This window comes from Synchytrium microbalum (assembly GCF_006535985.1).
Source record: "Synchytrium microbalum strain JEL517 chromosome Unknown SmJEL517_scf0098, whole genome shotgun sequence".
Lineage (NCBI taxonomy): Eukaryota > Fungi > Chytridiomycota > Chytridiomycetes > Synchytriales > Synchytriaceae > Synchytrium > Synchytrium microbalum.
The window spans coordinates 1-20,225 of record NW_022158447.1 but is presented as its reverse complement, the minus strand read 5'-3'; the positions used below and the strand labels follow the sequence as shown (position 1 = coordinate 20,225).

Sequence of the window (20,225 nt, the reverse complement as noted above, 5' to 3'; positions counted from 1 at the left end):
GGAGTTGAGCAACTCCACAACTTTCTTGTTATAAAGAGACCTTGCAACATTCCTTTCAATACCGAGAGCTTCATATACGCATCCTCCATACTGCTGTGAATACGACTGACTGCGGATGGATTTTCACAAAGGACTGAGTAGGAGTGAAATATTTACAACATCGCCTTCTGTCAGCTGGTGCGTGTCAATCCTCTATATGTTGATATGAGTGAGTTTTGAAGCAAAAAATGGGTCAAATTCACAGATTTAATGGCCCAGACAGGGACGTATGCTCTTCCAACTTCAGCGATTGGTGGAAAGACTACGCAGCGCTTTGAGTCAGGTTTCATGATCGGAATGCAAGAATGGAAATCCTGCACCTTTTTTTGGTCACTCTCTCTTTTATACTGGTCTACCTGAATCTGCATTGAGTCACACCCGGACACACACATGCATGGTGGTGTACTCGAATTGACTTCACGACGTTCAGTTCGAGCCATCATTGTTGTTGAATAGGCTCGTAAATCTTCCGTCTATTTGCAATTGGAAGTCAGAATGGGATTGCAGATTAGAATGCTTGATATTCCTGACACGTCTTAACAAAACAACGAGTGTTCGAATGAAGGCATACCGAGTGGTTCCATGGTCACAGACAAATCCATCTACGCCTGCAGAACCTTTGTGTGAGATATTCGTAGAGTAAGATTGTTAGTGAAATGCCAAAGCAGTTAACATCTCAAGCCTTTGAGCACAGCAACTATAAAAAATCACTGTTTATTCTTGGAAACACAAATGCTATTTGTAGTATATAATATGAACATTCTTGCTTAGCTCTTTGAAATGACGTGACATCATTTGTTTAACTTGTTGATAAAAGGAAGATGACAGTCATTCACAAATTCATTTGCTGCTACTTGGACCAGCACCTGACGAGGATGATGGACCTGCGTTACCCTTCTTTGAAGCACGCAATGTTTGACCTTGACCAGTGAATGATTCTGGAGTATTCGTTGCCTAAGAAATCATAAAGATTAGCCTTGAGAGATGAGCGAAAAAAGACCTTCCTATAAAATCATACCGCTGCATCTGGGTTATTCTTATCAGCTTTGGTCTTGATGATTGTCTCATATCCTTGTAATCACACAAAGAGGATCAGTTTCTTCATTCTCCTGCCTTTATAATTTTCATTTTGCCTTTCCACACTCACCAAAGAACAACTTCCCAAATGGTAAATGTAAAGCAGCAGGAATAGGTCCTCTTCCATTTGTCGACGACACACCAACACCACTACCAGACCCTGCTGCCGCTGCTGCTGTTGACGGATTCGGTAGAGCTCCACTTCCAGAAGGTGGTTTCTGACCAAACGGCGATGCGACAGGTGAGCTTCCGTATGATGCGCCATAAGCAGATGGTGAATCAGCTAGTTTCCCATTCAATCGTTGACCAGATCCTTTGAATGGTCTGAAGCTAGCTAGGTCACGTTCAACCTTGTGTTCGTCGATTGATGAGACGGATGATGATAGCACAGACTAATAAAGAATATGAGCCATGTTGTACATCTTTGGGTTAGAAATTTTCGGCAGGGACTTACTGCCGAGAGTTTGCTCTTCATAGATTTGGGTTCTTCATAGCCTATTGGAGCCATAAAGTCCACCTAGATTAAAAAATGTTGAGATTCAGATTGCGCAACAAAAAACACATGCTGAGAGTCAGCCATTGCAACTTTAGCAACTAATAACTTTTCACAACTACCCATCACATCCCAACACAATCACACTAACCTCCAAATCAGTCTCGATAATCGAAATCCCCCTCCCACTTGGCCTAGTCTCCATAACAGCAATATCAAACACCTTCTTATTGTACTGAAACCTTATGACATCCCCTTCCGTCAATGCCGAGAAATTCCTAAACGCATTCTCCAATACTGCCTTTGGGTCGGTAATATCTAGGAATGCGACTGATTGCGGTTGAATTTTCACGAATGAACCGAGTGGGAGGGATACATTTTTCACACGGATCATGTCGCCTTCTGTGATGAGGAGTGTGTCCATCATCTAGTGTGAAATATGGGTGAGCATCTCTTGATGCAAAAAAAACTCGTAAACAGTCACGAAGGATTACCCAGGCAGGAAGGTATACCCGTCCTTCATCAGCAATGAATTCAAGTACACCGGCATGAGTATGTTTTTCGGGAGTTAGGGCTGATGAGAGTTCGAAGAGCATGGGGTATTGGATGTGTAATGAGGCTACGTGAATGGATCAGATGAGCGATCGTGCTCGTGGGCGTTGCTTTGTAAATAGGACGTTGATAACGTACTGAGTTGGCCCAAAGCAGATTGAGGTAGAATGACTATTTATAACAGTGATTGGCCAAAAAAAGGTCAAACCCCATCTGCCTTATGATCAAAATGAACCAACAATTCAACATACTCTTTCCACCGAAATTGACTTCTGGCCGTTCAGTTCGATCCATCATTGCCACTGAATAGGCTCGTAGATTTTCCATCTATGGCATTACTCAATAGTGTCAGCGAACCAACCTGGAATGTTTGATGTTTTGCGAGATCTCAACAACCAAACATCCTCCGGATAGTACGTACCCAAGCATTTCCGTGGCCACGAGGACGAGGAACAAAGTGGTGGCCTTCAAAGTCATCGAATTCGTTGAACTGTGGTGTTGATTTGTGTTAGAAAGCATTTACGTTGATTTTCAAAGCGATTAGAGCAGCTGTTTGGAAAGAGATTGAGTATGTAAGAAGGTCGCATTATGTTCATTTACCATTCTCGCATTCAAGTTTCCTTATTGTCAAGCCTCAAAGAGTCAATCAAGTTATCACGGCTTGCTGTTGGTGACGCGTCAACTACATAGCACACACAAGTTTTGTGCAAAGGATGAAATCACGCATTAAGAGACTCGAAAAATGAAAATCTAGTTGAGAATTATATGTAAACGCGATATTGATACAATACAAAGGAACATACAAGCATTTATGGGTCAAAAAAATATACATCATATACGGACTGCCTTCACAACCAAAACAACCTCTTGCTTTCATTTAGCAGATCTCTTCATCATTCCCTTTCTAGCAGCTATACCTTCACTACGAGCAGCACGGCGCTTCTCACCGATAGCAGGCGATGTAGGTTCAGTCAGCTTCTTGTCAGAGGGTCGAATCTGTATACCAGTATAGTGCCTAATAGGTTGAGCACGATGTACCAGCTGCTGTCGTACTTCTTTTACTTGTTGTTCTTCTTCCCTCTATGATGGCAACAAAAAATGTAAGGAATCAAGTTCGTACCAGATAACTGTGAGGGTCTTTTTTGGCTCCATACTAGCATCCGAGATCAGCCCGAAAAGAGCTGGAAGCGTTTCTTCACTTACCTGCTCTTTCTCAGCCATTTCACGCCTCAAAATTTCCTCCATCTCTTCCTTCTTCTTCAACTCATCCTCAAACACTTTACGTTCTTCAGCTCTCGTCATGGTATGCAATTCAACTTCTTCAGGTTCTGTTAATGGTTTGGTTGATTTCTTGGGTACAAACTGCGTCGACAAGTCTGGAATTGGATGAGCTTTAAATCTTGATGCATTCTCTTTTTCTTCTGATTCCTTTTGTATCATGTTTTGGAAGGTTTGTTGATGAAGTGCCCCTCGTTCATCCGTGTGGAAGTGGAATGGATGTGGTTGCGTTAGAGGTCTTTCTGGGTGATGATGCAGTGATGAGCCCTACATAAAGATACTTCAGTGTCAAGAAACGAAAAAAATAGGTACACGCTGCAAACTATCTCACCCCCATGACTTCGTCAGGCAATGGCTGTGCCATAAACTGACGTTGTCGTTCTTCTTCCTCCTGTTGCTGTCGTAAACTAGTTTCAAATTCAGCTCTTTTGCGTTGACTAATTTCTTCACCAGGCAAATGATAATTATCAGCTGGCATTATAACTCGATGTTCTCGCACAGGTTCAAATGCTTTACTGAAATCGGGTATTGGATTGGCCTTGACTATTCGTGATGGTAGTGGAGCATCTGGTTCTGGGGCTTTACGTTTTGTGATAGCGGGTGATCTCGGAATTGTGAGTTGTTGCCTCTTGACTGGTGGAGCTTTAAATGCGCCTGCCACAACCTAAACAACAAAACTGGTTAAAAGCATCGATGCAAACATGTCGTTGTGTATCTCTTACTTTGGGATCTACAGGTCTGGCCTTGAAGGCAGGTATAGCTGCCAGCGCTGCTTGTTCCAATTCATCTCGCGAAGGAATACTACGTAGGGAAAGATGCATTTTGATGAGTACATAGGCGGATGTTTTCGCCAACCCTTTCGTTTGCTTACTATTTTGGCCTAGCACGTAACTTGGTCTTCAGATGTGGAGACTTTGGATGCGTGAGTTTTGGACTATGTGACTTTGTTGCAGCCTGAATTTGAATGAGGGAGAGGAAAGCAACATTAAACATTAACTACTATGCGATCATCGGTCGCCAAATATGGAAAGGTTCGTGCCTTCCTTCTCTTACCTTCTTAGTTGGCTTGACTTTGAATCGGTCAGGAGTCTTTGCTTCAAACTTCTTAACCTTTTGAGCTAGAGGTACAAAAGGTGATTTGGGAACCTTGGTAGCACTAACATCATTACCATGTTCTTTGAGTGAAGCATGGAAATGGAATGGCTCAGGAATGGTCAATCCTGGTCGTTTTGTAGGTGCTGCAGGCTTCTATATGTAAGAAGGGGTTAAGTGAGCTATTGAGATCATCCATACGATTTTGGAACGGTTTTTTGCCCGTTACCTTGACGGCAGACTTTGAGGTAGCTGCACTCAAAAGTGGCATCCGAGCTCGAAGACTCATAGTATGGAGGTTTGGTTGAGTTGGTTTGGCAGTTGTTCGTTTAGTAATAGTTTCGGCAGATGCTGTTCTTGCTTTTCCTTTGGCTTTATCGACTACAGTCTGCACCGTAAACGTTTCTTCTTCTTCTTCATGATCATCTTTCGTCGTCGTCTTCTTGTTGGGTTGTACATCATCAAGCGCCCCTTGTTTGGGTCGTTTGGCGATTACAGGTTGAAACATTTCAGTAGTTTCTGCAACCTTCGCCGATGAGCGAGTCGATTTCCGTGTAGGTCTGTTGATAAGATTAGAAAGTAAGATGAGAGTGAGTATATCATGATGGGTTTCAGTACAACTAGCAATACCTCGTTAAATCGTCTGAAAGAGCTGCTAGTACATCAGAGTGTTCAGCAGCGGCAGCAACATCATTATGTTTGCCCTTTACTTTTGGGACGTATGGAGTAGGTAATCTGTCGTCTAACAGTAGAGTTTATATGGTTGGTCGATGAGTATCGGAATGATAAGCAAATGTGCCAAATCAACAAACACTAGCATAGTACAGGTATATGCGACATACCAAACCATTGGTCTACATTGACATCATCACTCTTGTCAGGATTAGCAAAGTCATGAAACTTTGGAGCATTGAATTCATATTTAGAATCATCATCGTTTGTTTGTTTGCCAGGAACCGAGTGTTCCCGAGTAGATCTGTTCAATTGGCTTGCCTTGGGAGTAGATTCGTCAGCATGAGTCGTCTTGGACGCTACTCGAGCACTCTTTCTCTTGCCCATTCTTGAGTATAGAGCTCTTTATATTTTTTGGATGTTTGGTGTGTTTGACGACGAGTGGAGAGTGAGCTTTGATGGATAGCGGGCAGCCAATGCGTGATATGACAAGTAAATTGAATTTGTTTTACTATTTCAATCTGCTTTGATCGCAAAGTTGTTTGACTATGCTGCGATTGCATCCTCATTATCCAAAACACGTCCACTAAACGGCCAATAGAGACAAGACGAACGTGCGCTAGTCATTATCGACGCGTGAAGAACTGAAGAATCACTCTCATACCGTATCTACCTCCTTGAAAGTGCTTCGCTGCCCCCACCTTCTTCCAACACTCAGGTTACCTACTTTGATCAAATAACTGCAAGAATGGCATCAGGAAGTGATGTCCGTGATATACTGGGCCTTGGAGCTGCCGGCCCATCATCGGCTACAAAGCCTCCACCGCCCAAGAAGCTCGCAAGGCCTCCTGGTCAAAAGAGACTTGGTATTATTCACGACATTTAGAGTGTCTTTTTTGCAGACCAACACTTTCAATCATATTACAGCTGGAATTGCTAGAGAACTTCATGAATTACTGGGAGGAAGCGCTCCACCTATTGTGCCAGTGCGGCCACAATACAAGGCCAAACCCAAAATGAGCAAACGAGTTACTGGATGGTACGTACACGTTGTTGGAGTGGATGAGAATGAAGATTATCCTGCATTGGACGTTTACAAAGATACTCCCTGTATCTTACAACTCGCAGGGTTTGGAGGCAATTCAAAAACGATGCAAGATCAGATGGACTGCTACTAGAACACTGGGAAAAGGTCACAGACAGTCAAGATGGTGCGAGAATCTATGCTTGGCATCCGCCATAGTTACTATCTTGCCTTTCTTGTGCTCATCAACACTACTGATTCATTTGCTAGAACCGTATCGATTCAGCAAGTTCAACAAGAATGTCAATATCTTGGAATACTCTGACGATGAGTACACAAAGTTTCTTGTCGGTAAGTCGAGATCCAAGCTGTGGAAGGCGACAAGGACGGAGCTATATCGTACGGTGGGGTCTTCTAGGGCGTTGGTTCACATTCTTTTCCCCTATACTTTAGACGAACAATGGTCAAAAGAAGAAACAGACTACTTATTCAAGCTATGTAAACAGTACGAACTACGCTTTATCATTATCACGGACAGATACGAGTTTGAAGACAAGCAGCGCTCAATGGAAGTACGGGAGCCAAAAATATGGACGACGGAGTCTACATGGCTTTCGGGACTCACAACTGCCTTGGTTTATACAGGATCTGAAGGACCGATACTATACTGTTGTACGCAAGATTGCTGAAAGTCGAGCTGAATCTCAGCCAGAACTCCGAGATCTCGTTACCACACATCAATTCAACAAGAGTACGAGCTCATTAACATTTCGACATCCTTCCTTCGTCTCTTCCAACCTTGTTGTCTAACGTTCTTAAACCCACTAGACATGGAAGTCGAAAGGAAGAAGCATCTTGAGAGGCTCTCTACACGCACGCCAGAACAGATCAAGGTCCGTTTCGAGCAGAAATCTCATTGTCCACAATTCGTGAATAATGTTTTTGTTGACTAACAAACCTGTTTACCTATTCAAAAAAACAGGAAGAAGAAATCTTGTTCCAGGAGCTACGCAGGAGAGAAGCTAGTGAAGCCAAGTGGACTAAAGAACGAGAACATTTGGCAAAGACCTTGGGTAGTATGGACATTCCTATACCAACGTCTATGGGTGGTCCTTCTGGTGTATGTTACATGATTTGGGCGATGATCGTTCAGATGTCTTCATGTTACTAAATCACATGTTATTTAATAGGAGCTGATTGTTTCCCTTCAAGCTGGGGTTCCTGTAGCGCTGGTTGCACCTCTGTTTTGCTCGATATGAATTCATTTTGAAAATTTAGATAACCGATTTGGTCGAAAGGAGAGAAAGGAGTCACTTGTGCCTGTGGGTCGCTCCATTTTGGGTGAACTGGAAGGTAAACCCTCGACGAGAACTCGGGTGAATCATAGCCAGTTCGGACCATCAACTCTTGAATTGACCGTCCTACTCATATCTAGACCTGTCTTCACGCCGAGAAAAGTTGCCTCCAGGTGTCTTCCTGAGGTCATCACGATTGACTGCAGTCAAATCACAATATCAATCCAAAGTCAACGAAGTGTTTGAGCGATTTGACATACGTAAGTATTAAATCTACCAGGACTCCTCGTTTTTGCTCCCCGCTCACGTATTTTTCGTCTCGTCAAACCATAGCAATGAAACCCGTAATGCCAACTGGCCCAATCTGCAACAAGATGGAAGATCTGAAAGGACTCATTCAGCAATTACTGGATATGAAACGAATGCATGATCGAATCAGTATGGATATGAAGAGTGCTATACAAAGGAAGCAGTATTTGGAAATGGGAGACGATAATGATGATGGTGGTGGCGGGGTAAGGGTTTAGGTGTAGCGCACAAAAACGAAATCTCAAGATATCTAATGCCATTTATGTTTTTAGGGTCGAAAACGCTCAATGAGTTCACCTGCTCATTCCCAGCGAGATGCCAAACGCCAACGGGCTTGAATGTGCTTTATACAGATGTTCAGACAAGCTTTTACGCTATGTACAGACAATACAACACCTTGATTTAAACTTACATTTCACTGGGTTTGGCATTTCGTTGTTTCGTTTTATGTTGGGTTTATATACAACTCTTACTACCTCCAAAGAGACTCGGGAGGCCTCCTGGGCAAAAGAGACTCGGTTTTGTTTAACTCCCCGATCGTGTGTTTTTTGGTCAGTTAGTTCTGGTGTGTCAACCCTTTTTATGCTTTAAGGGGAATTGCCAACGAAACTTGAGGTGTTACTGAGAGGAAAATACTCATGCGCATCGTTTAGGTTTCAGTAGAAATCCGACTGGTGAAACGCGTAGAAACGAGTTGAAATCCGACTGGCGGACGCGTTGAAACAGGCTAAAATCGTCTCTCCATCTCCATATTCTCCAAACGCTGACACTCTCTGCCCTGTCTTGGGTTGATGAGCTGCAGAGCCTCGAGTCTTGGCATCAATTTGCCAATTCAATGCTAATGATTCATTCCTGTATTTTAAATAGGACTGCTGACGACCTCCAGAAATGGAACGATCATACACTGCGAAAAAAGCCAAAGATGGAAACGGATCATTACTGTACACGAGCTTGTATCTTCTAATGCAAACATGATAGTGTACAAACTGTTCCAACTACTACCAACCAAACTTTCCATCTTCAATTCGTTTACAGTGCTCATATGGCAAATGTGGTGAATTCAGCCAACCGTTTACTAGTTACTGGTGAGAAATAGTACTTTGGCAGGTATTCATAATATGCCTCAACCACAGCATACACGAATGTTCGAATGGCTAAAGTTAAACAATTAAAGAATTAGTGAGGGTCAAACGACAAAAAACGTTTGCAGGAAGGCCTGGAATACCTGTACATATAGCTCCAGCTTCAGGTGGACACATTCCTTCTTGATTAGCACCAGCTAATCGTGCATTCGATATATACTTTTCTATGGAATCTAGTGTCTTGATGGTGGATTCCAAGACTTGAGGTAGATCATTGGCGACAACACCATACTTGTCTTCTTTTCGAGAGTGTACAATCAAATATGAGAGTGCTAGAGAAATCGAATTGGATCAGCAATCATTCGCAATCGATGTAAGCAAACTAGCATGCCCATTCACCAAAAACATACTTTCTGAAGCCCAAATATACAACTGTGCATTGGCGAATAAACGTCTAGCTCTAGCGGGCGCTGGATTCAATTGAAGTACAGACCCAACAGTCTTGACCAAGGTAGCAGTTCGAGGATGTTGAGATAAGAGTGTCAAGAACTTCTGTACGTATTTCCATATAATATCAGACACTGTGTTGTTCATTGTTGTTACGGATTCAGACACTTGTGCGACTGGATTAGCATCAACACCTAAAAATGCGGGAACAGCTGATAGATTGTTTTGTAAGAGGAAGGGTGTTGAGTCTAGAGTTGAGGATGTTGTTGATGCTGCGGCCGCTGTTGTTGTTGGTGTTGGTCGTCTAGCTAGGCCATCTCGAGATATTGCTGAGAAGACTGATTCTACGGCTCCTGGTTTTGTTGGTAGGAATATAGTTGGATCAGCTTTTGCAGCTGCTCGTCTAGCTGCCTCTTGGATTGTTGGTGGTTGTTTGGCTGGTTGGGACAAACTCTTGCCTTGCCCTAATTTTATGACAGAAAATGAGCTCAAGACGACGAGCATTAAAAAACCGGTTGGTAGCAGCAGGCATACCAAATTTGGCAACAGAGGTAGTCAATTCATCTAATGTGCTTTGACATGCTTTCAAGATGACTGGCCAAGTGGTAACACGACCTCCTACGACAACATCATTGTAGACATCTGCACGTCTCATAGGGTCATTCCTGACAAAGTCAGCGAGTTCTGCATAAGCGAGATGCTACCGTTTAGAGTGTTAGAAATGTTGCAGCAGAGATAAAAAGTGGAATTGATACCTTGTAATATGACTTCGATTCATTCAAGCCAGACAACAATGTATTGTATGGGTCTGGTGATTTGTTAGTTGAAACAACCTACAGAAAGGATTTCAAGGTCATATATCGAGCTTTTTTAACTTAGATCTCATCTTTTCATTACCTCTGCCCAAATAGCTTGCATCAACTGATCATTCCATTCCCAAGCCGACATGCAAACGAATCCACCCATGAATGTATGGAATAGTAAAGACATATCAAAATAGCTTCGATAGAATGTTCGTACTTTCGATATCCTAGAACAGAAGACATTTCAGCAAAAAACGAGCACACAACGAGGAATAATGACACTGGCCCCACCTTGTCCAAAACACCCACTTAAACACAAAACCAACCAGACTATAGATCTGCCTTGAGAATATAAAGTAAAACACCATGTACCCCAATAATGCGATGAATGATAAATAGGAAATGTTTTTGATCATTGCTGATGCTCGTGATTTTAGTCTAAACCACAATGGTCGCTACAGCAAAAACGAGTACTTAGCAGCTATCAAATGGAATTTGAATTCAATCGCTGAGCTGGCAATACCTTGACTAGAGGAAACCTCAATCGATCCTTGTCTGAAGCACTTCGATACCAAGCGTACCCACATCCGAGCAAGACATGATACACTAGTATGAAGCCGATATTCTCATTAGGTTCTTGATGTCCAAACCGTCTATACGAGTGTGGGGGGTGAGCAAAAAAAAGCAGAAAGCATTCAGGATTTGCTAATTGTAGCATCCAATAACTTGCCCTTCAGGATACAGGATCCATTGACGATTGAAGGAGGCATGACTTGATAACAGTCCACGCAAAGCAAACAAGAAGCTTGATAAAGCGAAAGCTTGTATGGTTTTTAGTGAAGGTAGTCTCAGCACTTGTTGGAATTCGACATTGTCGAGTGGTCGTGTTATTCTCTGGGCTAGTAGAAAGAAACGATGAGTAAATTGGTGCTTTACAACATGTAAACAGGAATGATGAAGCTTCGGATTACATTGCAAGTCATGGATGATGATATGGTATATGATGTAGAGAGCAACAAATGCTAGCGATGATCCCAAACTCAGGTCGACAAGAATCCACTTCCATACTCCTATGAGACATATTGAGGTTAACAATACGCGTTAATGCAGCTAAATCCAATTTATATGGCTATTGTCTTCAATGTGCTTACCACTCTTAGTATTCCAGAAAGTGGAAGCAACTTGAATTCCAACAGCAAGAGCAGCCAGATTTTGTATATGTCTGCGAGAGCGTGACGCCATCTCGATCTTGACTGCCCCCTCATATAGCGACATTCTTGCGAGATTGTATTGAATTCCGTTTTTATTGTGCTGGAAATGGAGTCAAGAGACGTTGATGACATTTATCAGTTTGGCAGCTCGGTACAGTACAACAAACGACGAGATCAAACCTATATTCCACGGAAAAATTCATTAACTTGCTGCATCTACTAGGGATCTGTCACGGGAAGCGGTGGAAAATCAACATCACTGCATTCAAACAACACTATTGGACGATCCCAAGGTCAACGCCTTCAAACCGGCAGATACAACTCAAATACAAGCAACACCAGCAATAATGTATCTTCTCCTATCTCCATACCACCAACTACCGGAATCGCTGCTGACTCTCGTCCAAAAACTGCCTCTGTGAGGGCTGCCGGTTACTCGTCTAGAGGTCGTAAATCAAGCAAGGTCGACGGCCCTACCTCTCCAATCAAATCACCTATAGAAGCTGAACGATCGGCTGCTGAAGAAATGATTCACAGCATGGAGAAACAGATATCCGGGACAATAGACTCTTCTGCTCTTGCTGCTGCTGAAGGGCGACTGGAAACCGCATTAGAACTAGCTATTGACGCGTCAAAACGTGAAAAGTTATTGGCCAAAGCACGAGAACAAGTTATAACACCGGCATCACCACCATCACCAACAGATTTGGCAAATCCAGATCTAACATTCTGTGTATTGCTGAATCTGGCTGCTAGACAATCCGGTAGTGGATTGCTGAATGAGGCGTTAAACACGTATAATACGGTTGTCAAGAACAAGGTGTTTGCACAAGCTGGTAGGTTACGTGCCAACATTGGAAACATTTACTTTCAGCAAGGAAAGTATCTGCAGGCCATCAAAATGTATCGGATGGCGCTAGATCAACTGCCAGCTACCAACCAGCAAGTCAGGTAACGGTCTTGTCGTTGTTCAGTTTTTTACCTGGAGAGGTTTCTGACATGCCTTTCGCCTGTTTAGGTTGAAGATTATGAGGAATATTGGCAATGCTTTCGTCAAGGTTGGCCAATTTCAAGACGCAATAACATCCTTTGAAGCTGTCATGGACGCGTCGCCCGAGCCACATACAGGTATTTGTTCACAGTATCCCGTTCAAACTGCTGACTGCAAAGTCATCAACACTTTTTGGTTGGTAGGATTCAACTTGATTTTATGCTATTTCGCACTTGGTGATTCCGATCGCATGAGACGAGGATTTCAGAGACTTTTGAATGTCAAACAAGATTCGATGGACGAGGGAGGAGATCAGGCATCAGACAGTGATAATGGGATTGCTGATGATCCATTGACGCTGTTAATACGACAAAAGTAAAGCCAGGGCCTCTTGCGTCTGTCATTTCTTTGGCTGGTAACCGCTTTTTTTGTCGTTCTGTCTAGGAAACAAGCAGCAGACAATTACATTTTACTCGCTGCTAGACTCGTAGCACCTGCTGTTGGTGATGATCAGTCGTCTGGATATGATTGGGTTGTGGAATCTCTAAAATCATCGCCTCATATTGAATTGGCTCGTGAATTGGAAATCGCTAAAGCCATACAGTTCTTGAGAAGGAAGGATTTCGCTCAGGTACGGCAAAAACGACTCGTGCGAAATAACTTAAGTAAAGGCTCCTTTATGGATGGTATTGATGCTCATCAAATTTCTCATCATTTCAAGGCCATTGAAACCTTTCGATCCTTCGAGAAACGTGATGCCAAGTTGGCTGGCACAGCTAGCGCGAACCTGTCCTTCTTGTACTTTTTGGAAGGTGATATCAAGAGTGCTGAAAAATATGCAGAAATGGCTCTAGCCAGTGATCGATACAATTCCAAAGTGCACAATAATAGAGGAAATTGTTACTTCGCGAAGGGTACGTCTGATTTGTTTGCAGAGGAAAATGGTGTGGCAAAGGTACAGAATCTGTCAACTGACAAGATTCATCCCTTCTCAATAGGCGAATATGACATGGCCAAGATGCAATACACTGAGGCCATTGGTGTTGACGCTCTGTGCCTAGAAGCTATGTTCAACTTGGGTATATAAGTACAAGGAAACGTTGATTTTAATCCCGACTTCTCAATGTCGTTCTTTTAGCGCTCACATGTAGACGTTTAAATTTGGACGAAGAGGCACTTCAATGGTTTGACAAGCTACAGACTCTCATGCACAACAATGCAGAGATTCTTTATCATATCGCTGACATGTAAGAACTTGGACTTCGAATACCTCTGGGATGTCTGAACGCTCAACTGCTATTCGTAACTAGATACGACAAGAGAGGAAATGTTGGACAGGCATTTGAACAACTAAATGTTGTCATATCTGTAATTCCTACAGATCCAGGCGTTCTTGCGAAGATGGCTGAAGCTTGTGATCGGGAGAATGAGGGTGGCCAAGCGTACCATTACTATCTTGAAGTGAGAAAGTCTTCCATTTAAAACAACAGCACAGAAAGAAAGCAAACTTAGACCCTTCTATGCAGTCTTATAGGTATGCACCATCTAAATTTGATGTCGTGCAATGGCTAGGAGACCATTATACTCGAGAAGAAATGTATGACCAAGCACTACGAGTATACAAGACTGCTGCCGTCATTGCTCCATTGGATGTGCGATGGCCAATGGCTATTGCTCGATGCATGCGTACCAAGGGTGATTACCAAAGTGCTCTTGACGTGTATCGGCGAATTCATTCTCGATACCCCGAGAATGTTGAATGTGAGTTGTATATGCAACGGAAGTCAACATCATTCCATTATTTAAACGTTGGAGTGACCTTTTTCGGGCACTAGGCCTACAGAATCTGGTCCGGATCTGTACAGATCTACGCTTAAAAGATGCACACGACTACTCAGTGAAACTGAAGGCCGTTACGAGGGATCAGGACGTTCCATTGCTGACTGACGATCGTCCCACGGCTCGTAAAGTGTCTAAAGGGGCTGTTGAAAGGCCTGATGTTTATATGGAAGCTGAAGAATCATACAAGACGACAGGTACGTTGTGTGGTGAAGCTCCCCGGACTTTTTTGAGCTTGATGCTGATACGTTGATTTGGAACAGAATCGTACCCGACTATGAGCAAATCACCTGTACATAATGCTCCTATAGAATGGGAGGATGATGTTGGAGGATTGTTGCCAGACTAAGAAGTACGGGATGTGCATTTGTTTGTTCATAGAACACGTAAATAACATCACGATAGGATTGAACAGAAGCCGCGCAGTTGAGTTATGACGCGTAAGGACACTTTTCTGCCGCTGAGCTTGTGTGGCTCGTTCATACGTTCCCTTCTTCCTCTTGTTTCCAAAATTCCCTTAGTTTCAACAGGAGTGAGAAGCAAGTAGATCAAGCGAGTGGTCAATCATTGTGTATGCCATAAACTGAAGTGGTTTAGATAACCTGTACCGTTCTTGTTGGTAAGAAAGGCTTGCTTTACTTCATTATTCTTCCTGCAATACGAGCTTAGACAAAGGAGCTAATCCTTTAATCTGGTAATATAGATAGCAGCCAAGCAAAAATTATGGATACTTTACAATGGAATGATGTTGAACGACGCCTCCCAAACGAGATACTGCTCATGGTATTCAAACACGTGAGTTCAGGTCTCATTTTGCAAAGATTGTTCGGGATCATTGCCGAAGCACTTGTTGGTAATCTAGCTGGGCTTCGCTCGTGTCTTTCAAAACATAAGCTTCGTGTTGATGTTGTTGTTGTTGTTCGTCAAGAGGAAAGAGATCAGAAAAGAAATCGAGTGCGTGCTCACATCATCTCGCGAACCACATTTTGAAGTTAATTTTGTCGAGGTTGAAGAAACATACTGATACTACTAACTAGTGATGGTGCGATGCTTCGATGCGACAGGACAACCACGATAGATTTCCAGCCACAAGGAGTAAGTCCATCGCATTCACAGTCACTTGAATTGCTATATTCCCTTCTCACTTCCTTCCTCTCCTCCTATTTAGCAACACGAAGGCGTGTTTCTCATTCAAACCACACCTTCAAATACCAAGACCACTTCAAAAGTATCTCATCTGTGGACAGACCCTAAGTCGTATCAAGTACTCGAGAGCTCGAGGCTTACGCTGCTACAGGTTGGTTGAATGTGTCTGGCAGTCATTGAGACACATTTGGAGCTCAACATTTCGAAATGTCAAATTAGAGAGCTATTCAAGCACCTGATGCGTCACATTTTGTGGCTGATGTACATGAAATCAATGTAAAAAATTGCTGGAATACTGTCGTTTCAAGAGGCCCTGATTGCTAATAGAAAATATGAACTTCTCGATAGAACAAGAACTCACGACGTGACCAAGCACCAACAATACTAAAGACACCAATATCACTCTACATAACAATTATACGAGATCTAGACGCACTAGGATGGGACAAAGTCAAGTCTGTAGAAGAAGATTTGAGATCTGTCTCATTGGTCTTTTCGTAAGCTGTGTGCAGCACACTGTCGACCACCGTATTCATACAATTCTAATTCAATTTCTAAATCTGATTTCCATTTTAGAGACTCGATGAAACGAAATCACACCGTCATTGTATCATTCCCACCTACTTATCCAAATTCTGCACCAAAGTGTGAAGTATCGTTGCCCCAACCACTTGAGCTTCGTTGGGAAGCTGGACGGATGACGTTGGCCTCAGTGTTGGATCAGTGCAAAGAGGTACAGTTTTCGTGCCATAAACGTTTTTGCCTTCATCTGTCCAACACGACCTGTTTTGCTCAAATTAATCCAGGCTGCATCCCAATACACATCGTACTTTGAACATATCGACGACTTGGAAAACAATACTTGGGTAGCTCCTATTGAACCAGGATCTCGAACCAGAGTTGTCAAACTAGGTATTACTTCTGCTCATAATATTTTTGCTCCAGCTGTGTGCACCAATACGATTCTACGAAATAGGAAACCACTGCTCATTACACGTAAAATTAAACCCATTCCGTCTCGACGATATGCCCGAACTCCATTTCACTGGTCCAAATGCTCAGGTTGTCGAGTTGAACAACACGTTTCGACAGAATGTTGCGAAATGGTAATGGCCCTCAGCTTCTTTTGTTGCTGCTTGAACAATTAAACTCAACTCGAATGTGTTCTACAAATTAGGTCTCCAAATCGTTTACTGCGAGAGAACATTGAGATTCTACTTGGGTCCACATTGCCTCCACGACCAATTGATGTTGATGTGTCGGATGCGGATGAGTGTGCTATATGCTGTACGTTGATTCAGTTATTTTAAGAGGTTCCAGCAGGAATGGAGATCCAACTGCCTCACCCTCTTTTAATCTAGATTCTGGAACAAATCACGACCAGAATAGGACATGTGGAGAATGTGGAAGATTGTTTCATGCTGAATGTCTGGTAAGAAATCTTTTGCGTTAAACGCAAAACTACCTGGAGTTCACCGCAATATTCTTCCTGGTTTAGTCTGAATGGTTACGCTCTCTACCAAACTCACGTTTGGTTGGGACACGTCTTGTTGGACCATGCCCGACATGTGATCAAGAAGTCTCTATGTGAGAAGTGGTTCTGTAAATACTGTTTCATTGTCAAATACTTTGCACAAAGAAGAAAATGCTACCGCAGCAGATTCGTCGTTCTTACAATCGTAGCTTGCTTGATTTCGGCTCTCCATTGTATCGAGATTCATCAACTTTCAAATCAAATGACGGCTCTCTCGAAGAGCTTGGAAGTTCACTTGCAGAACGCAGAATCGTTGGAACGACACGTGTTGCTTGAATAGGACCTGGAGTACATTGCCGAACTATAAGCACTCAAATATGCATTCATTTCATGATGTCGAATCAGATACAGACGGCGAACTGAGCAAAATTTATGTTCGGAGGGAGAAAACTTCCAGCAGAATAAAGGTTTGAAGCTTTGCGTATTAGAATAATTGTAATCTGGTGTATACTTTGAACCAAAGAATAGATTCAATTTCCAATCGTCCATGCAGAAGTGATTCGACATAAGCTCGACCTTCGAAGCCAACTTTGGTGTAAGAGGGCCACAAATATAGCCATTTGAGACGTACTTGGAGCTTGCACCTGTTATGAAAGATCTTCTTCTTCGGTGTCTCGTTGATAACTGTACAAGTATCGACAATGCTGTTTGCTCAATTGGTATATGTATTTACAAGCTAAAGATATAATAATTATGGTACAGATTTTATAGAAGCAACTTCCAAATTCTCGCACTCATCATCTCTGAATAGGTCTCTCAAACAACGAAGCCCACCAGCTCATCCACTTTTTCTCCTCATATACACTAGCTCCATATTCAACATTTTGCCATATGGCAGCCTTATCTGGATGATGACCATTTCCTTCCAACCCTTTACACAGTACAGCAGGTGGACCATCCGTCCAAGTTTGTATGCGTTCATGTTCAAAGTCGACAAACTCAGACCATGATGCGTTTTGAGATGCTGCATTCCAACGTGTGGTAGTTACATTCCACAAGATGTCGTATGTGTGAGTGTCGTATGCGAATCTCACTCGTGGTACGACCTATGTATACAAATGGGTCAGCAAAATGAACCCAATAATGGTATTGCAAAGTATGTGTAATACCATACCAAAACACGCCCATACCCCTCCTTTGCCAAATCATTACAAATCAAACTACACTCTGACGCAGCACATTCAGACCCCTGCACAGACCTCCTAAACTGTACTTGTCGTGTCGCCAACGGTTTAGCAGCGTACACAGCAACTCCATTAAAACAGCATTGCGCTTGAAATGGTAAGCCCTGTGCTAGTCTGGCTGATGATTCGGCAGTAGGAGTGAAGAAATCCCATGGATGTTTGTTGAACTCTTGCCCGTCAATGTCTCGAGCGACCCAGCTAAATGAAACACGCAGATTAGATTCAAGGAATAAACATAAGTAAGGAGAGAGGCGTGTATGAACTCACACATCGTAGAATCCTGGTTCAGATGGTGAATGCACCAAGTCATAATCGAGACCACATGTGATGGAAGAGTCTTGCAGCATGGACTGGAATATCAGCTCTAGAATATCCTAATTTGGTTGAAAGAAACTTTTAAACGATCTTTCCACAGAGAATGAGATGTCTTCAAGCCAATATAAGAATGCGAAAAACCAGCAAGTTGAAGTTGAGAATTCAGGTTTCGAAACGTACCTCAGCACAAAACTGCACATCATTCAAAAAGACAACCCGATCATACACACTCCCATCCCTCCACATGTCAACCAACGGATCCAACGCCCGATTCCTCACATTAGCCAAAAACTCAATCCGATTCGGTATACTACTTCTCGCAACCCCATTCACCACCACACGACACGGTATCCCCAATATTGACAATGCAGTCGACCACGTCGTAGCGATTCTCGCAGTTCCGTCCTTCGAGTCTGATTCGTAGAGCGATATAAACAGGTTTGAGACGTCGAGATTATGTGAGTTGAAGATGGACGATGATGGGGGGTTAAATGGAGATGAGAATGCATGTGAGGATTTACGTGATTCTTCACTTTCGAGACCTTCAGGAGTTAAGAGTCGTGACAGACGAATCAGTTGTGCAAGGACGTTTGAGAGTCCGTCTGCGTGATCTTTTACATCTAGGGCTAGGTATATACGTGGATGGTATTTCACTAGTGGCACGTATCTCTCTAATTGGTGTGGCAGTGGGTATACATTCGTGCATCGTGTGGGAAGTGGTATTTTCGGTAGGGGGAGTAACGCTAGTGATGCTAACAGATCTGTACGTAATGTTCCAAACAATGTCGGTAGAGATGGTATAATCTCATTTTGTGCTTGCAACGCACGTTTGGACTGCTCTTCAATGTCTTTTGGGAGGTTGGTGTCGGCAGCGTGTTGGATTTGTTGTAAGAGGTTGATGGCGTTATCAAACTATCAACGAAAGCACAATATGAGCCTTTCTGGCCGTTATGTTGCAGCACTGTGTATCAGACGTACTCTAGTTTCAGAATTCATAGGCTGAGGATGGTCATCAAGCCCATAACTAACTCGATGCCACACCAGATTCCAAATAGAGTAGCGTTCGCTCATAGTAACGTCGTATGTGGTATCCTTCCACGCTACACAAAAAGAATATTTAAATCACTATTTCACGCACACGAAACGCTAAATGCTTACATGGCAGAGAAAACGAATGCTTGGCACTTGAACTACACATGAAGAGTCCCATCAAAGTAACAGACAAGACCAAGCCTAGCTGAATTACAACTAGAGCTAGTCTTTTGAGTGAGACTCTTCTGATCGCCTTTGAAAAGGCCATGGTTGTTTTGGTTTCTGTGAAGATTGTCCGAAGTGTTGGAGTAAGCTCTAGTTCCTGATGTCGCAGGGGTATGGCGACACGGGCGACCGAATTAGGAGCCCATGTTGCGAAAGCCTATCAGCTCTGTAGCGGTTGTTTACTATGTGTTGATGATGATCTTAGCTGCCAAGATTTTTTCATATTTCTGGCTGAATCCAAAAGTATCATGTAATACACCCACGGGCAACTTCCAACCATTTCGAGGCTGGAGAAATTCAATGAAATAAATGTGATCGTCGCAAAAGGTCACCACGTTCAAGTACTCACCGGTGCTGCTCGCTCTGAATGTGAATGCTCCAAAACGCAAGCTCGAAGACCAATGTACAAACCTCCTCGTACAATCGTACGGTGCATTGTCGGCTTTAATGGTCCATTCGAGAGCAGAGGTGTGCCAGCCAGCCTCATCAAACCCATCATCGGTCCCAGTTCCTTCAAATCCTACGTTTTATAAATTCTGAGGAAAAATGAGAATTTACTACATTTGCTACATGCCTCTCGTTCCT

At 43.0% G+C, this 20,225-nt stretch overlaps 7 protein-coding genes across 7 annotated transcripts; 3 read left to right on the top strand and 4 right to left on the bottom strand.

Annotated features, from left to right (window-relative positions):
• Positions 1–879: 879 nt before the first annotated feature.
• SmJEL517_g06256 (uncharacterized protein) lies at positions 880–2,764 on the bottom strand (the record flags this gene model as incomplete). The annotated part of the gene is made up of 10 exons (XM_031172182.1): positions 880–993; positions 1,058–1,110; positions 1,187–1,508; positions 1,571–1,633; positions 1,761–2,036; positions 2,104–2,228; positions 2,300–2,332; positions 2,413–2,488; positions 2,583–2,651; positions 2,762–2,764. 10 exons carry the CDS (start codon positions 2,762–2,764, stop codon positions 880–882), a joined length of 1,134 nt encoding a protein of 377 aa, XP_031021849.1.
• A 270-nt stretch (positions 2,765–3,034) lies between these two features.
• SmJEL517_g06255 (uncharacterized protein) lies at positions 3,035–5,590 on the bottom strand (the record flags this gene model as incomplete). The annotated part of the gene is made up of 9 exons (XM_031172181.1): positions 3,035–3,241; positions 3,365–3,706; positions 3,771–4,103; positions 4,162–4,240; positions 4,311–4,393; positions 4,493–4,687; positions 4,761–5,091; positions 5,162–5,273; positions 5,374–5,590. The coding sequence occupies 9 exons, from the start codon at positions 5,588–5,590 to the stop codon at positions 3,035–3,037; spliced, it is 1,899 nt and encodes a 632-aa protein (XP_031021848.1).
• A 361-nt stretch (positions 5,591–5,951) lies between these two features.
• Positions 5,952–8,169, top strand: SmJEL517_g06254 (uncharacterized protein; the record flags this gene model as incomplete). The annotated part of the gene is made up of 13 exons (XM_031172180.1): positions 5,952–6,069; positions 6,131–6,242; positions 6,332–6,414; positions 6,498–6,578; positions 6,681–6,799; positions 6,873–6,978; positions 7,056–7,120; positions 7,210–7,347; positions 7,418–7,459; positions 7,526–7,580; positions 7,663–7,782; positions 7,856–8,037; positions 8,104–8,169. The coding sequence occupies 13 exons, from the start codon at positions 5,952–5,954 to the stop codon at positions 8,167–8,169; spliced, it is 1,287 nt and encodes a 428-aa protein (XP_031021847.1).
• Positions 8,170–8,869: 700 nt separating this feature from the next.
• On the bottom strand, positions 8,870–11,438 carry SmJEL517_g06253 (uncharacterized protein; the record flags this gene model as incomplete). The annotated part of the gene is made up of 11 exons (XM_031172179.1): positions 8,870–8,985; positions 9,057–9,245; positions 9,324–9,824; positions 9,895–10,060; positions 10,116–10,193; positions 10,258–10,390; positions 10,473–10,618; positions 10,687–10,816; positions 10,906–11,062; positions 11,135–11,233; positions 11,315–11,438. The coding sequence occupies 11 exons, from the start codon at positions 11,436–11,438 to the stop codon at positions 8,870–8,872; spliced, it is 1,839 nt and encodes a 612-aa protein (XP_031021846.1).
• Positions 11,439–11,480: 42 nt separating this feature from the next.
• SmJEL517_g06252 (uncharacterized protein) lies at positions 11,481–14,553 on the top strand (the record flags this gene model as incomplete). Its single annotated transcript, XM_031172178.1, has 12 exons — positions 11,481–11,525; positions 11,598–12,325; positions 12,393–12,502; positions 12,569–12,740; positions 12,810–12,996; positions 13,087–13,279; positions 13,364–13,444; positions 13,504–13,612; positions 13,676–13,826; positions 13,892–14,126; positions 14,201–14,401; positions 14,468–14,553. 12 exons carry the CDS (start codon positions 11,481–11,483, stop codon positions 14,551–14,553), a joined length of 2,298 nt encoding a protein of 765 aa, XP_031021845.1.
• Positions 14,554–15,251: 698 nt separating this feature from the next.
• Positions 15,252–16,941, top strand: SmJEL517_g06251 (uncharacterized protein; the record flags this gene model as incomplete). The annotated part of the gene is made up of 10 exons (XM_031172177.1): positions 15,252–15,299; positions 15,373–15,501; positions 15,570–15,626; positions 15,699–15,847; positions 15,927–16,083; positions 16,157–16,262; positions 16,327–16,456; positions 16,528–16,637; positions 16,712–16,782; positions 16,849–16,941. 10 exons carry the CDS (start codon positions 15,252–15,254, stop codon positions 16,939–16,941), a joined length of 1,050 nt encoding a protein of 349 aa, XP_031021844.1.
• A 680-nt stretch (positions 16,942–17,621) lies between these two features.
• Positions 17,622–20,204, bottom strand: SmJEL517_g06250 (uncharacterized protein; the record flags this gene model as incomplete). The annotated part of the gene is made up of 7 exons (XM_031172176.1): positions 19,990–20,204; positions 19,542–19,797; positions 19,362–19,483; positions 18,564–19,295; positions 18,336–18,442; positions 17,999–18,266; positions 17,622–17,930 (listed from the first exon to the last, which is right to left on the bottom strand). The coding sequence occupies exons 1-7, from the start codon at positions 20,137–20,139 to the stop codon at positions 17,622–17,624; spliced, it is 1,944 nt and encodes a 647-aa protein (XP_031021843.1). The 5' UTR covers positions 20,140–20,204.
• Between the last annotated feature and the right edge of the window lie 21 nt (positions 20,205–20,225).